General features: G+C 39.8%; 1 protein-coding gene across 5 annotated transcripts in view; it reads right to left on the bottom strand.

The window, feature by feature from the left end:
- DAAM2 (dishevelled associated activator of morphogenesis 2) overlaps window positions 1-23,604 on the bottom strand; it is a 193,933-nt gene that overhangs the window by 68,755 nt on the left and 101,574 nt on the right. For all 5 annotated transcript variants that reach the window (XM_084515887.1, XM_084515888.1, XM_084515886.1 and 2 more), the window contains 2 exons: window positions 10,880-10,954; window positions 4,467-4,561 (listed from right to left, as the gene is read on the bottom strand). In XM_084515887.1, coding sequence (XP_084372013.1) covers window positions 4,467-4,561; window positions 10,880-10,954 — 170 coding nt within the window. The remainder of the gene's footprint in view (window positions 1-4,466; window positions 4,562-10,879; window positions 10,955-23,604) is intronic.

Genomic DNA, 23,604 nt, shown 5'->3' with positions numbered 1-23,604 from the left:
GTCTGGATGAGGTCATTCCAAAAAGAAGGCATGCGCAGGAAAGTGGTGTGTGTCACGGACTTTGATTAATGACATAATTTAAAACAATGTTGGGATTTTCCTGTGCTCTTCCTAGTCCAAAGAGCAAATAGTAAGCTGCATTACTCAATAGGAAGCAAAACCAAGTACCTTCCCATTTCAGCTGACATCAGAAGCAGGAATCTAATGATGATTTTCACCTTCCTTCCAAAACACTTAGTCCCCTATTCTCCGGAAAAGACAGAAATCATGCAGAAGGGAGATAAAAGGAGAAATGGTGATAGTTATTTCTGGACAAACAGTCTCAGTATTAGGACCTGCTTGATGTGACCAGGGAAGTATGTGTGTAAATGTCTGTACAAAAAAGAAAAAGAAGTGGGAGTTCAGCTGACAAGCTGAGCACCATAATCTTCATGCTGTTTGATGTTTGTGTATCTGTATGCCTGTAAACACAGATGTGTGTGTATGCACTCACATGTGCAAAGGCAAACCCAACTTATGCAAATAAACTACCTTCTTCCCCACTATATATGCATGCCATAACTAACTGCCATCTTATAAGCCTTGTGTGCTGCAAAGTAAGGTTTTGTTCTAGACTGAAAGGTGTAAAGTTAAGCATATTTGCCAATGTATTCTGGCTAACATACTTAAAAGCTCAAGTGTAAATAAAGTAGGGTGTGTTTTAATAGGTGCTAAACAAGCATATTAAAGCCTAACCTCACCTCAGACTCTCACTTGACCAGTTTAGCACACATTAAAAGGCACAGCACCTTTTAGTCTTTCAAGTTTTAGAGTGTTGATCAGAACATTTTAGCTAGCTCTAATAACGAACCCTTCATCCAAATACAGATGAAGCCTAAAAGGTAATGACCCACTGATGGATTCCAAGTGCCGTGGGGGAAAACTTCCCTGTGAGGCTTGATCCAGTGCAGGAAAGACAGAAAGATCATATGCTGTGGGTGTGCAGAAGGCAGGATGTTCCCACCCAGCTAACAGCCAAGGTTGCACTTCCCTAAAGAATCAGGGGACACATATAATCCTGACAACCACTGGACTGCTGAAAAATTCATCAAAATGGGTTTTGCTTGCTAGAAACATAAATGTTCATCTCCAGTATGAACTGGAATGCAACATGACTAAATCAGGCAAAAATAACAAGAGGTAAATCTGAGTTGAACAGAAGGAGAAAAGCAGACAGAAAAGGGAGTCAGTGCTGATGATTCAGACTAAAGGAGGTATTCTTTTGTGAGTCCAAAAAGTTATTTTTTTCCAGACCTTTGTAAGTTTTTACTTCTGCTGCACTTCTGAACCTCCATTTTTGGGCATTAAAAAAAAAGGGGGGGAGGAAAAAAAAGCTCTTCTCTCCTGCTTCTGTCCAACAGTTTGTCATCACACTTGTTTATAGTCATAAGTTCTTAGAAACCTAAAAGAAAATCTGTTTCCTTACAAGATGCAGATGTGGGGGTTTTGTTCTCTAAGACTAGGGTTGTTCCTGCGTGCTGGGACATAACCTGGCTTTATTATTTCAGGGCAGCTCCTAAATACCAGAACAAAATGGATTTTCTCAGAGTGAGCCAACTAGCTGCCCAAGGATGCTTCTGTCACCTTTTCTCTAAGGGAAGAATGAACTTGAGTTTAGGAAGATCTGCTTCAGTTTTTGTTGGGGTTAGAACTACTAGACTGGAATACAGGCACAGACTAGTGCCATTACTCTGTGTTTAACACTAGAAGAGATGCAGTTCTACAGTAAAATGAAACCTAGAGCCACACATGCTTTTTTATTATTTTGGGTCCTCTAGATCGGAGAATTTAAGCAGAGGACCCTGCTGGTGAACTGTCAGAGACCCTCTGTACCCTACCCACCATAAACGGATTCCAGACAATCTATCCTGTGTAAATTTAGGTCTCTATTTTCTTCAGAGCTCTGATCAACAGAAGTGGCAAGGAAAACAGGATTAGATGTCCAAATTCAACTAGAAAGACTAGTATTTTGAAGGCTGGGGTATAGTACTGCTTATGAGAGGGATTTGATGGAGCTGAGGGCCTCTCTACTGCAACCTTTCCATCAAGAAGAAATTGGCTTGTTGATCAGGCATTGGCACGCAGCCCATTTGGCAGCTAACGAATTGAGTCGCTGGAAATTAGTTGAGACATAGGACTTAACTCAAAATTTGGCTTGGCTTAACTATTTTAAAAAAAAAGCCCCATAACCATCGCCAGTGATTTAGAAGAGAACACTTTATAGGGCAGCTCGTAGATGCTTGTACTGAAGCTTGTTAGGGTTATTATAAACAGATGAAGCAACAGCCTGTTGTCAAGGGGACCCAGCAGAAGCAATATAGGTCTGGTCTGGAAAACCTTGCAATATTTTGAGCAAAAGACATTTATTTCTCTTCTCTTTTGCCTTGCTCTCAGAAAGGAGGCTGAGCTATCCTACTCAAAATGTCAGAGTACAACTACCAAATGGTGGCCACCAACGTATTTCAGCTAGACAGAACAGAGATGCCTGGCTGCTCTCGTTATGCTCAATGATATGAGAAAGCTATCACTTTCAGAGGAAACATCACACCAGTTCCAAATTAATGTAACAGAGTTGCTACATAATGTCTCAGTGGTACAGGTCTTTGGTTAAAAATCCCTGTAAATTTGTAGTGTGACTGTTGTCTTTAGCTTCCATTTTATCATTAAGTCGAGCTGCCTTTTACCATGTTCTCTACTTTTGAATAGTGATATGATCAAACTGTCACTTGTTCTCTTGACTCTTTCTCAGCACAGGCTACTGTTTCTCCAGTTCCATGTTAAAAGCAGTTACTGTACCCGCATGACTAAAATTACCAAAGCCTGATGAATCCCTATGCTTCAGAATCTGTCTGTGCTTTTTCACAGCCCAGTGAAATAGGAGGTAAACTACCAAGGTTTAAGGTGATGTGCTCAACCTTGCACTTGCTGTGAGCTGAGAAGCTCCATGTAGTCAATGCTAGAAGCTCTGCTGATAATGAAGTAACTTAGCTAAGAGACTCCATTTACATATGTGAGCCCAAAGAGAAGATGTTGCCCACTGCAATACAGCTGCAGCTACAAATCTCCCACCACAAAGGGCTACAACACCTGAGGTGTGATTGCAACTGAATCTCAGCACAAGTTCCATTGTGCTGGAGACTTCCTCCTACCTTTTGTCTTCCTTATTCACTTATCTCTTAGTAATCACTCAGTATCTTGTCATTCGCGCATGAAGAAAGAGACCATAATGATGGCCTCTCTGTATTTGCTTTCTGGCTGCAGAGAGGCGATGTTCCAGCACTTTAAATTCCTAGAGCTCCCTCAGTCTCCTTCACATCTAGCTTTGTACAACAGAGGAGCAGGCTCAACTGCATGAAGCAAGGATGCTTGTCAGGGAGGACTCCTTCTCCAAGTGCTTTCTTAAAGGGCTTTTCTTTTGTTCCTGCCCAGAAGAAACATTAAACATCATGAAAAGAAGAGATGCACATAATCAGCACTTAGCTCTGCAAGGACTCACAAAAATATTTTCACTTCCACTCAGCCTAACTACAGTGCAAATTCTCTTGTGATTATTTTCTGTGGTCTTTTATTTATTTGTTCTGTTTACTTTTTTTTTTTTTTTTTTAATTTTTAAATTCCAGAAGATCTGTGTGATTAGGCATTACTGAAGGCCTCTGAAACTATGACTTCAGCATAGTGTGGATGTAAGCACATTTGGTTTATTTTGGGCTTAATACAAAGACATTCAGAAACTTTTTGTTCAAGTTTCTGAATACTTCCCCAAATTGTATCAACTGAATATTTCCCCAAATTGTATCAACTATGGTTATTGCTTCAGCACAATGTCCTTCTAAGTGTTAAATGCAAAAGATTTCTATACTAGTTAATTTGCAATTGCTCAGAGCATTGTTCCCAGAAAAACAAAGATGACCTTACCTTCAAACACACTGTACACAACAAAGACTCGTAACATTTCTGCATGCCACAGTTACACACAGAGCAGGAAGAATGCCAAACCAGGTAAAGTCAGATAGCTGCTTTGTGCCAAAAAAGTTCACATTACTAACGATAGGAAGCTTGAATTCAAAATTCATAGTAGAGGCTGAGATCTTGCCCATCATGAGTCAAATCACATAGGATGTTCAGGGGTCTATGAAGTCAGTAAGTTTGATCTTCACAGTCCTTACCTGTTTGCTCAGATCTGCCACATGTTTTTCACAACAGAATTTGTCTTTTATTTTCCTGAAGCTATATGCTTCAGCATTACTGTGCCCTTCCAGCTAGACAGGTTCAGAACAGGAACCGTAGGGCTCTCTGTGGATTGTATGAACTATCAGAGAACGTTTGTGTGAGGTGAGACAAAGAGGTTTCTGTCCTTGCCACTCCTTCTTGTGCCCCATCTGACCATTGGGAGGCAGTGAGTTGTGATGAAAGATGAACAACATTACCTCATGGGCTGAGTCCGCAGAGCTGTCTTCAAGTCTTCAACTATTTTATTTTTCATTTCTGTTTCTTCTTCATCGAAAGCATACAGCGTCTGCATCTGTTCAGAAAAGGAGATGACAATCAGAAAAGCCTGAGCTGCCTGGAAGCTAAGAGACAGGCCAGGAATTATGAAAAACAACTATCCTATCAACCCACGGAGAAGTGCCTGCTGACCTCTCACCAGGAAAGCAGTGCCTCAGCTACAAAACTCAATCCAGATGAGGCTGCTCATGTGGACTGGCAGCAGCATAGAGCCTTGCCACACTGCCTAAAACTAGGGATCTCACATTACCCCCCAAAAATCATACTTGCCAGGATGCCCTCAGAAAACTACCTAATTTAGAACAGTGATCCACTGTGGTGATCTATGGATATATGAGGAAAAGTTTGTAGAGAGAGGCAAAATCTTATTAGACTGACTTGGCTGGAGGGATTTGAAGTTAAAAAATATATATATATACATACTATATATATATATATAAAAGAAAAAGAAGAAAAAGGAAAGACAACAGACTTCTGTGTTAGGTTTTAAAGCAGAAAAGCTTTTTCTTCAGTTGACTAGACAGCCTACAAGTACCCTGAATTATAGTTTGTGTACCCAAAAGTTTGACTCTTCTCCTTTACCCTTTTTTTTCAACCTGGTTTAAGATATTAATTTTCTCTATACACTTTGTCCTTGCTAATTGCAAACATTTACTACAAAAAGCAAGAGCATCATAAAATCCTTGTCCCTGTGTTTTAACATGTAAACTGAAGCATTCAGAAAATAGAGCCTATATTTTCATGTTTTTTCCTATTGGGAGCTACCTCTGTCATTTTTCTCCCTGGTACGCAGCTTGCAGGAACTGAAGATTCTGTGGGTCACGGTAAATTAGGGTGAGAGGTGATGAGAGAAATACACACAAAATACAAGGTTCTGAAAATCAGACAAAGCCATTACGAAAAAAAGTGGTATAGCAGGAAATCAGGGCTTCAGATCTACACTTAGCACCACCACAACCTTGCAATATGAAGCAACTCTTCAGCATCCACCCATGTACCATTCGGGCTCACAACTTCAATGAGCGGCTTCATAAACAGTCAAGACACAATGCCGGAAATTTGAAGCCTATACTAATGTCTTCTTAGCCTCTTTAATTGTACAACAGAGATGATAAAAGCTTTTCTTATTGGAAGGAGTTCTGGGGGATATCGCTCAGTGGGATCTGGAAAGCAGTTCTGAACCCCCTCCCAAATGAATACCCCAATTAAACCAGTGTTATCTATCAAGGGTCAGATACTATACCTCTCTGTGGTGGAATCTGAGTACCTAAAGTTATGGCCCACTACTGTGAAATATAGAAGTCTTTATTTAAGTATTTAGCATGCCGAAAAGGAAACCTTCCTCTCACTGGAACTTCCTTTAACTCTCCCACCCTCCCACCCCACCACCTCACTTCCCTTGGAAATGCTCCCATGTTGCTTGCTTTTGCAAACCCCGTAGTGCCAACACATGTCAGATCCTGAGGGTGGTCATTTGGCTACGGGCCGTTGCTGTCTTATGCTGAACAGCTGGCATAAGAAGATGTGTTTAACTCTAGGGGTCCTCTCTCTGATCCTCGCTAAAGTCAAATTCACTCAGTAACAGAGCGAGCTATTTCCTGCCCTAATGGAATGACAGAGCGCTACTGATGGAAAATGAGCTGATGATGTTTTATCTTTTGCCAGCATCCCCCGACAGCCAGAAACATAAATTGAAATGCTTAAGCCAAGCCATATATGATTCCCCTCTTTGAAAAATAAACAGAAATCCTGAACAGGCATTATAGAATCTCAATGGCAGAATCCTGGGGTGTGATTTGGGGTTTGATTTGTATTTTCTTGGGTGACGGCCCATCTGGTCACCTTTCCCTTGGCCCATAAATGCTTCTTTGAAAGGCTCCCACTCCTGCAACAGCTTAATTTCTGCTCTGAGCCATTGTGGGGGGGAAGCAAATGGATGGCAGGAAGGTGCTCAACAGTATTTCGTTGAGAGTGAAAAAGGCCCACTTCCAAATGAAACAAATACAAATAATCCTGCCTTTACAACTGAGGGCGATTATAGAAAACCCCTTTTCTAAAGCTGCAGGCAGCCAAGAGCCCTTCATTTCTCACCCCTGTGCATGGCCAGGAACTCAAATCCTCATGCCCTCTCTAAAGACAGCCTCGTCGGTCATGCATTTACATTATGAAATAACTTTCTCGGCAAGAGTTATAGAAAACACAACTGTCCCTGGGAGACAGAGGGGAGGGAACTGTCGTTATTTGAGGCTGGATTTCATTAATGTGGCTGGCTGATGCACGGCTTCCCTGAACTACAAACCGTACTCTAGTACTAACATCTGCTGGGCTGAGGATGCAGCTAGCTACTGTCAGTTAACCAAAACTGTTTCACCCAAGGAATAGGAAGCAAAACAGTGCCAGGTCCTCATCGGGTCCCTAAAAGGCAGTATACATATGAATCTGTTTCATAAGCATATTTTGCATATTTTAAATTTTCCAGATTAAGGGCATCACCCAGGAAAGCATGACATCTAGCTATCTGATTTGCCAAGTCAAAAAAAAAAAAAAAAAAGTATATGTGAAAAAATCATTCACACAGAACTGTACATGTAAAACTTCAGGTAGTCCAAGAAACTGCTTTTGAAAATCTTGATTTTATTCAAAGCATCAAGTAAATTCTCACACCTTATTCTAATAGCTAATCATTCCCCTAAACTACCAGGAAGGCAAATAGACCACCATAATGACAGCACATTAGGAAAGAGGCACCAATAATAATAATAAATATATCAACTAACAGCAGAAAGGAACTATATGATTGACCTAGTTTCATGCCGATCTCACACAAATGAAAAGAAAAATGAAGCAAACAGAGTAAGTAGTGAAAAAGCAACCAAGACATTCTGATTTATCACTATAGACCAAGTTCTTTCTTTAGGTCTTACCTAAATCATAACTATTATCACTACTGAAATCATTTCCAAACAAATAGAAGTGAAATTAAAGTTTAATAATAAATTATTGTATTGCATGCCTCTTATGACATATCTGGACAACACTATTTTAAAACATTTCTTTAAAGAAAAGAGGTCAGTTGAAATTCAAGGTGCACCACATCTCTAGCTATATTGAGGCCAAACTAAGAGAGTAAACTACAAATCATAAACTATGAATAAACTACGAATAGATGTATTACAAAAACAAACAAACAAACAAAAAAAACTTTCAGGCAAATAATTTTAAAGTAACACGGATGCCACCTAACCCAGAAAGAGAAGAGTTATCGTCCTCTTGCTAAATTCTGGTGAATGGGCATCCACCCACCTCATACTCTCATCTGAGCAATCTCTCCAGAAAAACACTGTTCACATGAAAATCTCTCTCTGGAAATGCAGGTACAGCCAAGCTCATCAACGCACTGCTGTGCTGTCAGAACTTTTCCTTTCCAGTAAAATGAAGGCTGTGTTTATTTGTGCTGCCAAGCAGGTAGTATCATGGAGTGATGAGGGCAAGAGGAGCACAGGGAAGTTTCTTGTGATATAAACAGGGCAGCTGCTGCATTTTTAAGAAAAGTTCTGTCTGTTGATGAATCAGCAGAAGATAGCAATGACCTTGATAATGGAAACGATCTCTGACTGTGGGCCTGCAACCTGCCTGCAGTCACCAGCCTTATTGACATCATGATGTCAACAGCAGCATGTTGACATTAGAGGACTGGGCAAATTTGGAGGCTCCTCTTTCTAACTTAGATATCATTAGCAACCATGCCTTTCTCTTAGGGGTGGGTCTAGAAGACATTCTACCAAGGATCTTCTTGAGACTTTCCTCCCAGTCCTGAAGGATGGGACATTCCCTCCACAGGAATTGCGTACTGCGAGTTAGTAAAGAGATTCGGTTTTACTGTTATACACTCTCATGAGAATTAGGATTAAAAACTACTAACATTTAAAAAGTCACGGTAACAGAAACAATTGTGGGAACAGACTTGCGCCTAAAATGCATGGCTTTTTGAACTACTGTGAAAGTGCTTCCCAACATAGTGGTCTAGGGTTACAAGTAGGGAATGTCAAACATGTCAGGAATCACCACATTGCTCTCAAGCATAATCTATGAGGGACAGATATGATTGGTAACGCTGCAGCAGATCTTCTGAGAAAATGATCCCTGAGTGCAGGGGCCTTGGCCTCCTGAAATCCACAAAAAGATACCTAATGATATCCATGGGATGCCATTTTCATTTTATCAGCGGGTAGGAAGAACTATTTTGCCAAGCTAGTATTTAGAACAGAACCTCGTATTTAAAGAAAATTATATCAAAAAAGACGTGAAAGCTGCATGTAAAATGATTCTTATGTACTTACTTCACAGAAGATGCAAAGATTAAATTTTATTTTTTAAAAAACAGGACTTAAAGCATTTTAAACTAACACTTCTGTGATTGTTGCTACCATTTCAACTCTAATACTTCTTGCCATATTTCTAATTAAAATACAGCAATACCTGATAGTGCCCAGGAGACGCAAACTGAAGTAGACTAGACAGTGTCAGGAAGCAACATGAAACATGCTTTTCTTTCACCACTTCTTAGCCAACTGTACTTGGATGAAGTTAAAAAAAAATTACAAAAAAACCCTCCATCACTAAATTTAGGACTGAAATTATAAGGGACCCAAAATAACCATTTGGAAGTTAAGAATCTCAGAGGTCTAAATAATAATGAAGAGAACATGTCTTTTAAAGCGTGTTGGAGCTGGTTCTCAGCTCTGTTACTCCAGTTTTCCGCTGATATGATTCCAGTGAAATCAAGTCAACTAAGTTTCACCTGCCTAAAACTGAAGCAATTAAGTGGAAAATCAGATGCAGGGGTTTAACCCCACTGTATCTTCTTAATACTTCAAATATAAGAGTAAATTATGAGGCTTGAAGCCAAGTAAAAGGTTATCAGTCATTCAATGCTGAGCCATGCAAACAATGTTACCAGGGCTGGTGTTTATTGGTGCTCTTAAAATGTGTTTAAAATTAGAAACATGGGCCAAAATATAGTCTCATTCCATGGAAGTGCTCCAGTTTTGCAACAGTGACATACATATACTCTCTCCAGATTTACGTCAAGATCATTTAAAGACTGGTCCAAAAGCCACTGAAATCAATGGAAAAAACTCAGTAGATTCAAAAGGCCTTGGATCAAGTCCTACCAGAAGTATTTGGCTCAGTGACTTTGCAAGGTTTCATACCTATTTTTTCCTTAATAGCCCTTGTAGAGTGAATTTGTTCAATCAGGAAATCAAAGTACAATGCCATGCCAGCACAAAATCTCAACCTCTTTTTTTTCAAAACCAGCCTATAGTCTTTCTGTTCCATTACTCTGCTGCCAAAAAATCTGGCGTGAAGGAAGGTGATCATTTTGGTTATTCATGACTCAGAGTAGAAAGCAGCTTTTATTTTATCCTATTACAATGGGTTATAGTGGCTTGTAAAGTCTTCTTTTTTTTTTTTAACTGAGCAAGACATATTTCACTACGAGAAATATATCAGTATTGACATATTAAGTATCCATTAAGGCATTATTTTTATGAAATTATTTTATGCCTCATAACCATGACAGAAAAGGTGCAGAGAAGCCTTCAGAAATCAAACATAAAAGTATAAGTAAACAAGCAAAGTGTGCTACCTTGGATGCTAGGAAATGAATACTATCTACCACTGCACACATGCAAAAAAAAAAAAAAAAGCTGAGTAGACCCTGCACATAAATAACTGAAGGCAAAAATTGACTATAAAATTAGTAACAAGATCAAATTCCAAAATGTAAGGTCTACCATATCACACGATATCAGTGAATACACTACGTGCAGGTGTTCTACTTGTGCTGGTGGCCAGATCTACAGCATGCTTCAGAGGAAGGCACACCTTCCTCAGCTATTGAACAAGGACAGTTAAAGACAGTTTACCACAAATAACATGCCTTATATCTGATGTCTAAGGTGTTACAGACTTATGTTTCTGTGTTTACCTGCTTTTATATAAGCGGCTATTACCGTATGTGAAGAACTACTTTTTATTTTTTTATTTTTTTTTACTAAACTATTAATCCCAGTGTTATTTTTTAGATTAGGTAGAAATAAATTTAAAACCCTCTATCATTGAAGTAAAAACTGGAAAATGCCTGGTGTTATCTAGTCTTTTCTTCTGCTAAAGCAGGGCCCTTTCTTAAGACATATGCTATTCTTTCAAAAGTCCTGTTTCAAACAAGTCATGCACTTGGGCTAACATCCTTCCTTTGGGTTTTCTTCCTAAAAAAAAACAGATCTCTATGAAAGGAAACCTTCCCTGCTGTGCAGAAAAGGTAACTTACTGCTGCCATGGAATTGATGCGGTCAATGTAGTAGTCTGGCCAGCTGGTGGCAAGCTTATTGGGATCTTCTTGTTCCTGAAACAAAAAGTTAAATAAGGTTACACAAGAAGTCTTTGTAGGATGAAGTGCCACTGTAGAACCACCTGGGATTTTTCACTGCACTGTTCTTTACTGTAGTATCTCCTCCCCACATTCTTATATAAACACCACAAGCCTATGTCCATTATTACAAACATTTCTGAAAGTGTAATACTAGCACTGTCACCTTGGTGTGTCAGAGAAAAAAAGACTTCCCTTCAGCTAAGATTATTAAACAAAGAATTACAAAGTTTGTTGGAGACATGATTATCTTTGGCATCTAAGTGGCAAACCTTAACCCCTTAAACATACTGACAATGTTTCCAAGTAGAAGGATAGCACATTTATAGATAACAGGTTTACATTTTGTAGCTGTATACTGACATATCTTTGAAATTATTCTGCCTCACTGCTGCTGAAATGATGGTAGGATTCACCAATAAAGGCATTTAATATCTGCTATGGAGGAAAAAAAAAAAAAAAAAAAATGAGTTAAGAAATCTAAAATGAAACCAAAGGGGTGCCTCATTTTGACTTGAAAAATAACTAAAGTTATTTAAAACCTCAAAACACCTGAAGGAACATCCCTTCAATTACAGTAGGAATTAAGAACAGAATCACCTTTCTCAAACGAAGCAATAGGTTTTGCTGTTTTTCCCTTATTCCCATTCCTGACCATTGTCAGAGCAATCTGATAAACCCAAATCCATGACAAATGACACATTACAGAAATCATAGAATCATAGAATATCCTGAGTTGGAAGGAACCCACAAAGATCATAAGGTCCAACACGGGGATCCACACGGTATCACCCAAAAATTAAACCCTATGTCTGAGACCATTGTCCTGAGAGTGTTCTTGAATTCCAGCATGCTTTCTGCTGTGACCACTTTCCTGGGGAGACTGTTCCAGTATCCAACCACCCTCCCAGTGAAGAACCTTTTCCTAAAATCCATCCTGACCCTCCCCTGTGACAGCTCCATGCCGTTCCCTTGGGTCCTGTCACTGTCCCAGAGAGCAGAGCTCAGCACCTGCCCCTCTGCTCCCCTCGTGAGGGAGCTGCAGGCCACCATGAGGCCTCCCCTCAGCCTGCTCTGCTCTTGGCTGAACAAACCAAGGGACCTCAGCCACTCTTGATGTGTCTTCCCCTCTAGAACCTTCATCATCTTTGTAGCCCTCCTTTGGACACTCCCTAATAGTTCTATGTCCTTCTTATATTATGGCATCCAAAACTGCACACAGTACTCAAGGTGGGGCCACACCAGTGCAGAACAGAAGAGAACAATCCCTTCCCTCAACCGGCTAGCACTACTGTGTCTGATGCGCCCCAAAATACGGTTGGCCTTTTGGCTGCTAGGACGCACTGATGACTTATATTCAACTTGCCATCAGCCAGAACCCCCGCATCCTTCTCTGTGGGGCTGCTCTTCAGGGTCTCAACTTCCAGTCTGTAATCCAGGATTACTCTGTCCCAGGTGCAGAATCCAGCTCTTGCTCTTGTTCAGCTTCATGTGGTTGGTGATTGCCCAACCCTCTAATTTGCCAAGATCTCTCTGCAAGGCATTTCTGCACCTGAGGGATTCAACAGCTCCTCACAATTTAGCATCATCTACAAACTCAGTATACCTTTGAAGTCCTGCATCCCAGTCATTTATAAAAACATTAAAGAGAACAGGTCCTAAAACAGAACCCTGCGGAACTCCACTACTGACTGGCCACCAGCCTGATGTAACCCCATTTACTATAACCCTATAAGGCTGACCCATCAGGCAAATATTCATCCGTCACATCACGTTTTTGTTTAGCTGTGTGCTGGACATTTTGTCCAGAAGGATACTGTGAGAAACAGTATCGAAAGCTTTACTGAAATCCAAAAAGATTACATCAATTGGCTTCCCTTGGTTAACTAGATGGGTGACCTTGTCACAAAAGGTTATTAACTTCATTAAACAGGACCTTCCCCTCATGAGCTCATGTTGGCTGTTACCAATGACTGCATTGTCTTCTACGTGTTTTTTAATAACTCCCAAAGTAATCTTCTCCATAATTTTACCAGGCACTGCAGTGAAATCAACAGGCCTGTAATTACCAGGGTCTTCCTTCTTTCCCTTCTTGAAAATTGGAACAACATTTGCCAGCTTCCAGTCAACTAGGACCTCTCCAGATTCCCAAGACTGTTGAAAAATTGAGAGAGAGATCACGATAGCATCTGACAGGTCTTTCAGTACCCTGGATTAAATTCAATCAGGCCCCATATGCAACCAGCTGGAGCAGCAAATCCTGCACAAGTTTGGGGTTGCTTGGAGTTTATCATTACCACAGTCATGGTCCTCCAACTCAGGGCTCTGGGGGATTCAGAGTTCATTACTGGTGTTGAAGACAGAGGTGAAGAAAGCATTAAACGTCTCTACTTTGTCTATGTCCCTATTTGTGAGGTGACCATCCTCATCAAGTAATGGACCAATGTTATCTCGAGTCCTCCTTTTGCTCTTAACATACATTTAAAAAAAAAAAAAAAACTTTACATTGTTCCCCACAATACTAGCCAGCTTCAACTCTAATGGAGTTTGGGGTGCATGAATTTTCTTCCTACAATGGATAATAGCATCTTTGTAGTACTCCCATGTTGCCTGACCACACTTCCAGTGGCCACACAATTTCTTTTTCCACATTTTCTTTTTTTAATCTCTAGAAGAAGATCCCTGCTCAGCCAAGCTGACCTTCTGCCTCACCTGGTTGATTTCCAGCATTTCGGAATTGCCTGTTGCTGTGCACTTAAGAGGTGGTACTTAAAAAGTGACCAGCACTGATGAACCCCAATACCTTCAAAAGCAGTTTTCCAGGGGTCCTTACTAACTAGTTCCCTGAGCAGCCTGAAGTCTACTCTCCCCATATCCAGGGTTGAAGTTTTGGTGCCAGTTTTCCTCCTGTCACCAAAGATTTTAAACTGGACTACTTCATGGTCATTGTGACCAAGACAGCCACCAATTGCCACTTCACCCATGAGACTCTCTGTTTACAAGTAACAAACCTAGGAGGGCACCTTTCCTAGTAAGCTCCCTTAGTACGTGTATCAAGATGTTATCATCAAGGTGTTTTAGGAATCTCCTGGATCTGCTTGTATCAGCTGTGAAGTATGCCCAGTTAACGTCTGGCAAGGTGATGTCACCCATGAGGACAAGGGGAGCTGATCTAGAGGTATCTCAGTCCCTTAAAGAGTAAGTCATTGGTGTTGTCATCCTGGCAGGGTGGCCTATAGTAGACTCCCACAACAATATCCACTTTATTTGCTTGTCCTTTAACCCTTACCCAGAGGGTCTCAACCATGTCATTGCCAGCTGCAAGCTTGTTACAGAAATACGCAACTCCCTTCCAGTAGATAGTTAGAATCACCGCTCCATGTGTTATTGATACACTGCCTTTCAGTGCCTGATTTCCCTGTAGCATACATAGTGGCAGTAACACACCTGACAATCATTTTGCACTCAGCAGACTATAACCTCCCATGAAAAAGTCAAAATAGGACCTTGATGATGGAAAAATAAATCAAAGCTTGCATTTGGTAAATACACCATAATTTTTAGAAGATAATCTTATCAACCACAAAGAGAACAATTGAAATGGGGATCTAATCTAGAAGTAGTGAAGTAAAAGTCATTCTGTAGGGAACCAGGTTAAGCCACCAATAGGAAGTGCAAGGCCTGCTCATATGCTCTTCTGAAGTTTTCTCTCTGCATAGAATTATAAAAGTGCAAATAACAGCTGTAATTTTTGAAGAGTATAAGCAACAAGAAGATAGGAACAGGAAGCCCAGGGAAGTGGTGGAGTCATCATCCCTTGGGGGTGTTCAAGGAAAGGTTGGACCTGGTGCTTAGGGACATGGGTTAGTGGGGGACATTGGTAGTAGGGTGATGGTTGGACCAGATGATCTTGAACGTCTTTTCCAACCTTATTGATTCTGTGATTGTTGAAATAGGGAATACGTACATTACTTATACTCCTTGTGCCTCCATTCCAAGCTCCAAGAAACAAATACAGACAAATTAAGGACTTCTGAATCCATCCTTTATGTCTGAAAATAAACTACAATACTTTTCTCCCTAGAATTTTTTAAAGGGGAAAAAATATTAAATCCAGAATGCCACAACTAATTTTTCTAGATATCTAGTATAGACATGTGACCTCAAGAACATCAGGAAAGATACACGAAAATATTCAGAATCCTGGATGCTCTCCTACCAGCACCCAAACCATTAGAAATTTCACAAACAGAACTACAGATGCGAATACTCTGATCCCCTAAATTTTATCTGTATATTTGGATAGATTGGCAAATGAAATAAGGTCCTTGGTGAATCCTGCTTTTGACCGTTCTCCGTCCACTACAAATTGGTGTGAACTTTTAGCCCATAAGGATGGTATAGTTTTTGGTTTTAGTTAGAACTAGGATAAAATTGGTTTCAGTGGAACACAGCAAGTGTAAGATTTTTTTATTTTTTTTTTTTTCTTTTCTGAAGCTCAGACTGAAGCTGTATATTGGTGAGGTTAAAAATTTTGATCAGATAATCCTCTTTGCAGTCCTTGCTTTCTAAAGTTGTTTTGGTCCAGAAGCAGATCCTACATAGCAAACAGAAAAGCCTATCTAACTTTAGTGACCCCCTCATACTGTCTGTTCAGACCACAATTTTACAGATGTCAGTGTGTTTTGTTTCACTGGAATAAATGTGATTATATATTTAAAACTGGTACTCTATTTCCATTATGAAGCACCACAAAACTACTTATACTTTCACTGGACATACAGATTTTTATCCAGTCCCCTTAAGACATTAGGTGTCGCAGTGTTATTTATAAGTCACCTGGGCAGCATTTTCACAAAAGACACCAGATCACACCTGTAGCATTAGGGCCATTGGAGAAAATTTCATTGCCCAAATTATGAGGAGTGCTGCCGATGGTAAGAAATTGTTGTACCATGTCTCCTCACAGAGAAGGCAGGATAAACCAAAAATGCACAGCAATTCTTTTTTTTTATTATTATTTTATTTTATTTTTGTGTATATTTGATGTGTTTTCAGGAAGGAAGAAGTAGGGAATGGGGGGAAGGTGTGCAATGACAGAGTGGTGTTTATTGCGTTTGGTATTTTTTTTTTGTATTCTTTAATGTCTTCAGGATTTTGATCCTCCAACGAAACCTCAGAAACTTCAGACAACTTGATGATGATGGCATAACCCTTCCTTGCTCCAGGAGATTTAGAAAAAAGAAGGAAAAAAAAAAAAAAAAGAGGTCCCAACATACAAAGCCACATAGGCATCAAAAGCTGGAAACAATAACCCATCTGTGTAAGGGAAAACATCAGCTGAAGGAATCTATTAAAGCAAAGCCTTCTTTTAGCTCCTTGAATAATGTAAATATTACATTAAAAAACAGACGTCAGCTTGTGGACTTTATAAGGGGCTATATCATTCTTCACTGGAGTAACAACTATGTAACTGCTGTGAAAACAGGATCCTGATACAATACAAGCCTGTAATATAGCCAAGGTATTATACAGGCTTTGACACTAATTTGGACAGGCTCCATCCCTTGGTGGAAAGTGGAACTTTTGACTTCATCCAAAATAGGATTTAATGGAGTAGGGCAAGGATTTGGACCATCTGAACCAATCAAAATGAAACAAAATACAACAAAGTATTGTCTGCACAGCTAAGCTTATCCTGAAAATCTTTTTGAGAATCCTGGGAGACTGGATGCATTGGGCAAGCCATTCTCTAGAGAGCAGAAACCTTTGGTGACTGCCATATCAGCAGAACAAGCACTTGCAATACAAAAACTGCCATCATAACAGACATAATCGAGAAGTACCAAACACAAGAACTGCAGAAGCCATGTGCAAATGCCAAATATTTTGTATTAGTGGATCGTGAAAACGAAAGCCACTGCATATATGATGAGTGCTTCTTTCAAGATGTCTTTTTTCTTAAAAGAAACAACACAGGGAAAGTCTGGACAAAACTGCCTGCACTGATGCTCTTCTGGGGCAAGCACCGGGTTTCAGTTTCCAGTGAAGATGCATTGGTATCTCACACTGCACCAAAAGGACCCCAGACAATGTCAAGCAGCCCTCTAGAGCATTTCCTGAAAACCTGACCACGTGCAGGCATTAAGAAATATATCCATAAAATCAGAAGCAGTACAAGGCTTCCTTCCTGCAGATGGAGGAAAGGAGAGAGTGACATGACAATTAAAACTCATCCAGGAAATCACTAGCAGAGTTAGGAACCAGCACTGACCTGACATTGAATCCAGAGTTCTCCTGTTTCCACCATATAGATTGTTTTTATGCAATGTTGACAAATCCCAGCTCCATGGGACCAGTGGGTGCTTGGCATCCTTGGGTGTCCAACCATGGCATGGACTTTGCTACTACCTGTACACACAATCCTGTGGGAAATTGCCAGGGCTGAGGATTCATGAAGCTTTCTAACATACAAACTGAAATAACACTTCCTCCTGGAACTGTTGCATCAAGACATACACTACATATAATGGATGCCATGTGATAATCATGGGTTATGATTATTATAGGGATGATATCTATTCACTGGAAACATAACTTTCTCCTCAAAACCATCTGCAAGCAGCTGACCTTACTGTTTTGCACTGTTGAGAACAAAACAGGAAAAAGCCATGTATCTGGTGCTGAAAAATGGAAGTTTAAAACCTGTTGCTGGCAAGGAACCATGATATTATCACTGAGTTCCTCTCTACATCAGTGAAAACAGCATGCAAGCACAGATGAAGAATATGAAATGAGGCTACTGTAATAAAAATTCCTGTTCCAGCTTGTATACTATATTCTGTCCAGAGACTGTACGCCTAAATTTATACTTGGGTCACAAAGAATTGAATTTGCCTGCAGAACTCACATTAAGGTTAATGCAGTTCTTCCTCTCAGCAGCCTGCATGCACCATTCTAGCACCTCTTAGAACTGAGAAACAGGTTATGTGGTGTAAAGAGTAGAGTAGAGTAGAGTAGAGTAGAGTAGAGTAGAGTAGAGTAGAGTAGAGTAGAGTAGAGTAGAGTAGAGTAGAGTAGAGTAGAGTAGAGTAGTTGGAAGGGACCTATAAAGACCATGGGGTCAGCATCATCACATACAGTTCAGAAGATATAAATCATACAAGTCAATATAAGAAACTATTATATTTTAAGAAAAAAATGAAATATGTTATTTGTTTGTCATAATGAGTATGTCCCTTTAGCTTTTTTTTTTTTTTTACATAATTCTTATTAAAAGGCAATGGAAATTAGGATCTTGGTTATGAATAAGTGGGGATTTTGCAGATTTTGCAGATTTTTTTTTTTTTTTTTTTAACTCCAGTTCATTGAAACTTCTAATGTTCTAATGTGACTTACATCAACTGATGAGAAAGCTTTGCCATAGAAAAATTCTCTGCTTCTGGATGAAGCCCTCCCACACTCTCTAGAACAACAGCTTAGCTGGTAAAATGTTTATTTGAGATGTGCAGGATTCAGACTCATGTTCATGTTCTGCGTCTTTCAAAGTGAAGTACATGAACCTTGCTCTCCACATGAATATTCTGGCCACTATAAACTAGGTTGGGTATTTGATTGTTTTGGGGGTGGAGAATGGCTATCACTTGTGTTTCATTTCCCAAAAGTGCTACTCTGCTCCCTTCAGATACTTTTTAAAATGACTCAACTTATTGCAACATCTGCTATTAATGCTGAATACAATACAATCCTGTAACACCTTGCACTCTACACTGTCAAAGGTCTTTAAAGAAATTCATGCATTAGGTTTTTCAGTCTCCCTTTCAGTGAGATCAGCAGAAAGAGGGAAAATGGGATGCAGACAACTACAGAGTTCGCAGTCACACAGGAAATCTGTAGCACAGCCAAGAATCAATCGACACTGAAGTTGTACATCCTGCACTCTCATCCAAATCACCATTCTCCCTTTTTTCCATGACTGACTTACTGCCTTTTCTTGAAGTTCACTTTAAGGAGAAGTACAGCTTTCAAAGAAACATTTACCTGTTCATTAACACACTGTTCATCCATTAACATCTGTCTCAGTTCAGAGCAGCCAAAGTTGCATAAATAAAAAGCACTTTCATTAAAAGACAAAAAATGTGTTTGATCTGCTTTGGGATGAAATACTAATTCAGAAGTGGAGCTAAAATACATCCAAGCTTTTCAGACGGTTTACACGTCCAAAAAGCCAGCCATGTCCCAGGAGATGCTAATTTTGAAACAGGGCAGACCATAGGACCGAGCCATTCAGTAGACAGATGTGGTCACTGCTCCATTTCTCAGACGCCATGACTAGCGTTTACACAAATATGCTCAGGGTTTGGGGGAAGGAGGGAGCTATACCCAAGTACTTTAAGTACAATTTATCCAGAGTGAGAAAAACAAACATTACTTCTCTCCCTGGAATTAAGTTATTGATGTGCAGATAATAATCCTTCTGCCACAAAAGCAGTCTACTGTATAACTTATTAAAATGGAATACTCATTAATTACCAGCTGGAGCAAGTAACTGAGTTCTAATGGCCTCTTATAAAGGTCAGGTATAGCCATACATGCTTCCAGTTCACTGGATTATGACACAGGAATATTCTACCTAACAAAGCGTAGGATTTTTTTTTTTTTTCTCTCTCTTTTTTTTTCTTTTTTTTTTCCTTTATTTAGCCTGATCTTTGCCCTGCTGCCAGCAACTTGACTGGCCTGACAATGACCTCTGGTGCTGGTTACTAACTAGTCTTTCAAGGGAAGAATCAAAGTCTTCATATTATTATTCATATTAGAAAATGCCTTATACTGCCAAACCAATTGTGGAACTCACTGCCGCAAAATATAATAGAATCTAAAAGCACAGAAGAGAAAAAGGAATACAGTTTTTGAAGAATGAAGATTCCTTCTTATAAATCTTTTCATAATACTGAAAGAAGTTTCAATGCTGCTCAAGTTCACCAGTCTTTAAAAATTAAAATGGACTATCAATCATTTGTGAAAGATGGTTTGCCCTACCACAGGCTGAACATTTTCCAATAAAGTTACATCCATGCTTTTTTTGAACTGCTTATACCATCCATCACCATTTTTGCTTCCCAAACACTCACAGACACAGCAGAGGTTCTACACTGTACACACATAATGTGCCACTTCCAACCTCATCTAAACTCAGAACCACTTCAAAATAATTAATTCTAATTAATAGCAGCCTAATAAAGACCATGTTTTTATTTTTTACATTCAAGAAAACATTCCAGATCCTGTTCATAGACACACACACAGATACATAGTTTCTTACTGAAAATGGACTGGATTGCCCTAACCGACAGGGGGAAATGTTGCCAGTGCACTTTAACAAGCTGAAGATAAAGGCTATTTTTTTTTTTTCTGAAACTGAGAGAGATCAGAAATCTCAACCACTGATTTCAGTAAACTGTATAATTGGAGTATTTAAAACAAAATTAAGTTTTACGATAACCATGCCTGGCACAAGACATCTGTAGATTACTGGACAGAAACCCATTTTAAGGAACTCTAAATGATAGCAAGATTGCACAGTACATTTTAAGTTTTAAGAATGTCCTTATGTTTAATTCTCTTTCCTCTTCTGTTTGTATTTTTTTTTATAATCCTCATCAATGCAGATATGTAAAATTGTTGCCAGGGCTGACTACATCAGCTCCCCCTTGTTATTTATAGATCACTCAAGTGTGCTTGTCCCTGGGCAAACACATTTAACACTACTGTAGAATGTGGATCCCCCATTAACAGGCACTGATTTATGCATATAGTGCAGTGACCAAGAGGAGAGGTTCTGCCTATATTTACAGATCTACTGAAATTACAGCTGATGCCACACTGAATTATGCAACTCCTTACACCCTCAGGATAAAGCTTACTTGCCAAATTGAAGCCTACCGGTATTACACATTGCTCCCCTGTGAAAGTTTCACCTTTCTCATGGACACTGTTCTCCCATTGAACATATTCTCCTGACTATTTTGCTGCCGACAATCATTCTTTCCTATTAACTGAACTCCGTGCTCATGTTTAAAACTTCTTATTGCTCTACTTTCCACCAGCCCCAATCAACTGATATTTTGCAGTTGGTAGGTGGATAGCTTAAATAATGAGTTGCCAAATTAAGCAATTCATGAGTTCTCTGCAAATTCAATGAATGAGCTCTTAGGAGACAACTTTCCCTTGCATCATTTCATCTTCTTTTGGATGTGAAAAGAAATGCCCACTGTGAAGCACCCCACTATTTAGAAGTCAATTCAGGTTCATTCTACACAGATGATCTTCAAGAGAAGGCAAAACACATCTCTCATGACACAGCCTGCTCTTCAGTGTGACCTGGGACTGAGATTGTCCTCCTGGAGTACAGCTCTGTCCCTGCAAACCTGTGGTGAGCTTGAGGTCAGGGTCGAGATCCTGTGGTGATTCCTGTGGCAGGTGAAGCCAACAACCTGCCTCTATCCCAACAGCTTCCAAGAAACAGCATCAGTGGGACATACTCTACAGTTTCACTAACATTCAAGCTCTGCTTTGTCCCTACTACTCTTTTGACTCTACGTTATGTAAAAATATTGTGAATAAATTTCCATTCTAGCATTGACCATCTCGCTGTACAATCTTACAGCCTTCTTGAATTCCTACTGTGAACACAGAAAGGGACTTTCTTACCCCAGAGCTGGCTTGCTGCTTTTAGCTTACCTTGCTCCCTTTCCAAGAGCACTGCTTCAACTATACCCTACTGGTACTTATTTCATTTGGACTGTGAGAAAAAACTCCCTTTTTTCATTCTCCTTCCTCACTTCCTTTCCTCCTCCTCCTCCCGCCATTCTTTTGCCAACAGTGAAAAGCCACAGAGCAAGCCCAGCCTGCGTAACTGAACCTCCCACCTGCCACATGCCTGCGCTCAAAGTTTATCTTTTTGTCCTGCTCTGTTTATCTCCAGCAAGCAACCACTTACAATCTTCTCTAAATAAAATGAAAAGTCACCTACCATTCATAGCAGTCACCCTATTCGTTGCTTGATGAAGGCAATGAAAGGTCACTAGCCCTGTTCAAAGGCACAAGGAACAACCTAGAACACAACTACCTAGAGTTGGCACAGCTACCTAGGACAAATCTCTCTGGGAGCACACAGAATTAGCTAATGACAAACTCTAAAAGGTTTTTCTTCATTGTCTTAACAGTGTGGAAAATGTGGACATGTCCATTGTGCTTCCAGTGGCACCACGTCTTGCTTTAGTTCACTTCTGCTTCTACAGAGAGGGATGACAAAGTTGGATGGTGAGAGTAGACACGTATTTTCAGTTTGTTTCCCTCCTTTAAACTCAGTCAGTATTTGAAAAACCAGGAGAGTTAAGAGCTGTTTGACAGGTGAACAAATGGAATAAACAGAGACTGGGGAGGCAATGTTTTTTAAATTGCTAATCAAATATTTGAGTTTATCATTTAGGTGCTGGGTCTCTCCCCTTTCCATAAACTTGGATAAAACTATGTCTTGTCTCCCAACCTTCATTTCACTCACTTATTTTATCTGTAAAGCCTTTGGGATCCCAGATGCGTTTCAACAGGTGACCGAATATGAGGGAAGATTATGTGACTTTCACCTTGATTCAGGTGCATAGCTGAAACTACCATATCTGACTGTAATGAAAACATGGTTGTCAGTGGATCCTGGCAACAACTCTTAATTGTTCCTATTTATAAACTTGTCACTGAAACAATAGGAAGTTCAACAACTCTTCATGTTCAGTATTTGCTGGCTTTTGAAGGGCTGGTGAACATTCAGTGAAATGCAGAATGCAGAGAAAAATGAGCTCTGGTCTGTGCCAAATCTACTTCTCACATACCAGAGACACATACTCGTTATTTACATATTCTCTGCTCTTGCTTATCCACCTGAGACTAGTCAGAACAGTGAGAACTACATTGCACAGAGTATGTATTATTACTGCTGCATACCATCAGCAGGATCAACTCATACTTGGATTGTGGAGACCCAGAACTTTCAAAAGAGGACAGACAAGGACAGAACAGAATACTGGGACAGCACCTAAATCACACAATCACCATTTACATGTACTTCCCACACAGCAAAATCGGATTGCTCACCATTATTTTTCTTTTTTGAGTACAGCAAATTACACCATCTTAGAAGGATGACAGCTGGGTAAATGTTTTGGATTTTTTTTTTTTCCATGATAGGGTCAAATCTGCTCCCACTGAGCTCTCCCAATTTCCCACAGAATGCAAGCCTAATGCAAAACACAACATTAGGCACTATGATGACAATTTTCCAGCTATCACTGTATAAACTCGAAACTATTTTTGGCCAGATTTTTGAGTGCTAATTTCAATGGAAGAACTAGTAGCACACCTGAAAAATACAGAATCTGGAAGATGGGCACTCAAATTCTATGTGTTCTGCATATCTATAGCAAATCCACAGCAAGTTTATGGAGTTTATGTCTTCAGCAGTCTGAACCAAAGACCCGTGAAGGCATTTTCTAAGAAATGACTAACTTTTCTTATTGGAGAGAGAGACAGAGGGAGGAAGAAACTAAAAATATTCCGTGCTGTTCCCATGG

Source organism: Aythya ferina (assembly GCF_964211825.1).
Source record: "Aythya ferina genome assembly, chromosome: 3".
Classification (NCBI taxonomy): Eukaryota; Metazoa; Chordata; class Aves; order Anseriformes; family Anatidae; genus Aythya; species Aythya ferina.
Note: the sequence above shows the minus strand (reverse complement) of the source record. Positions and strands in the feature narration are given on the sequence as shown.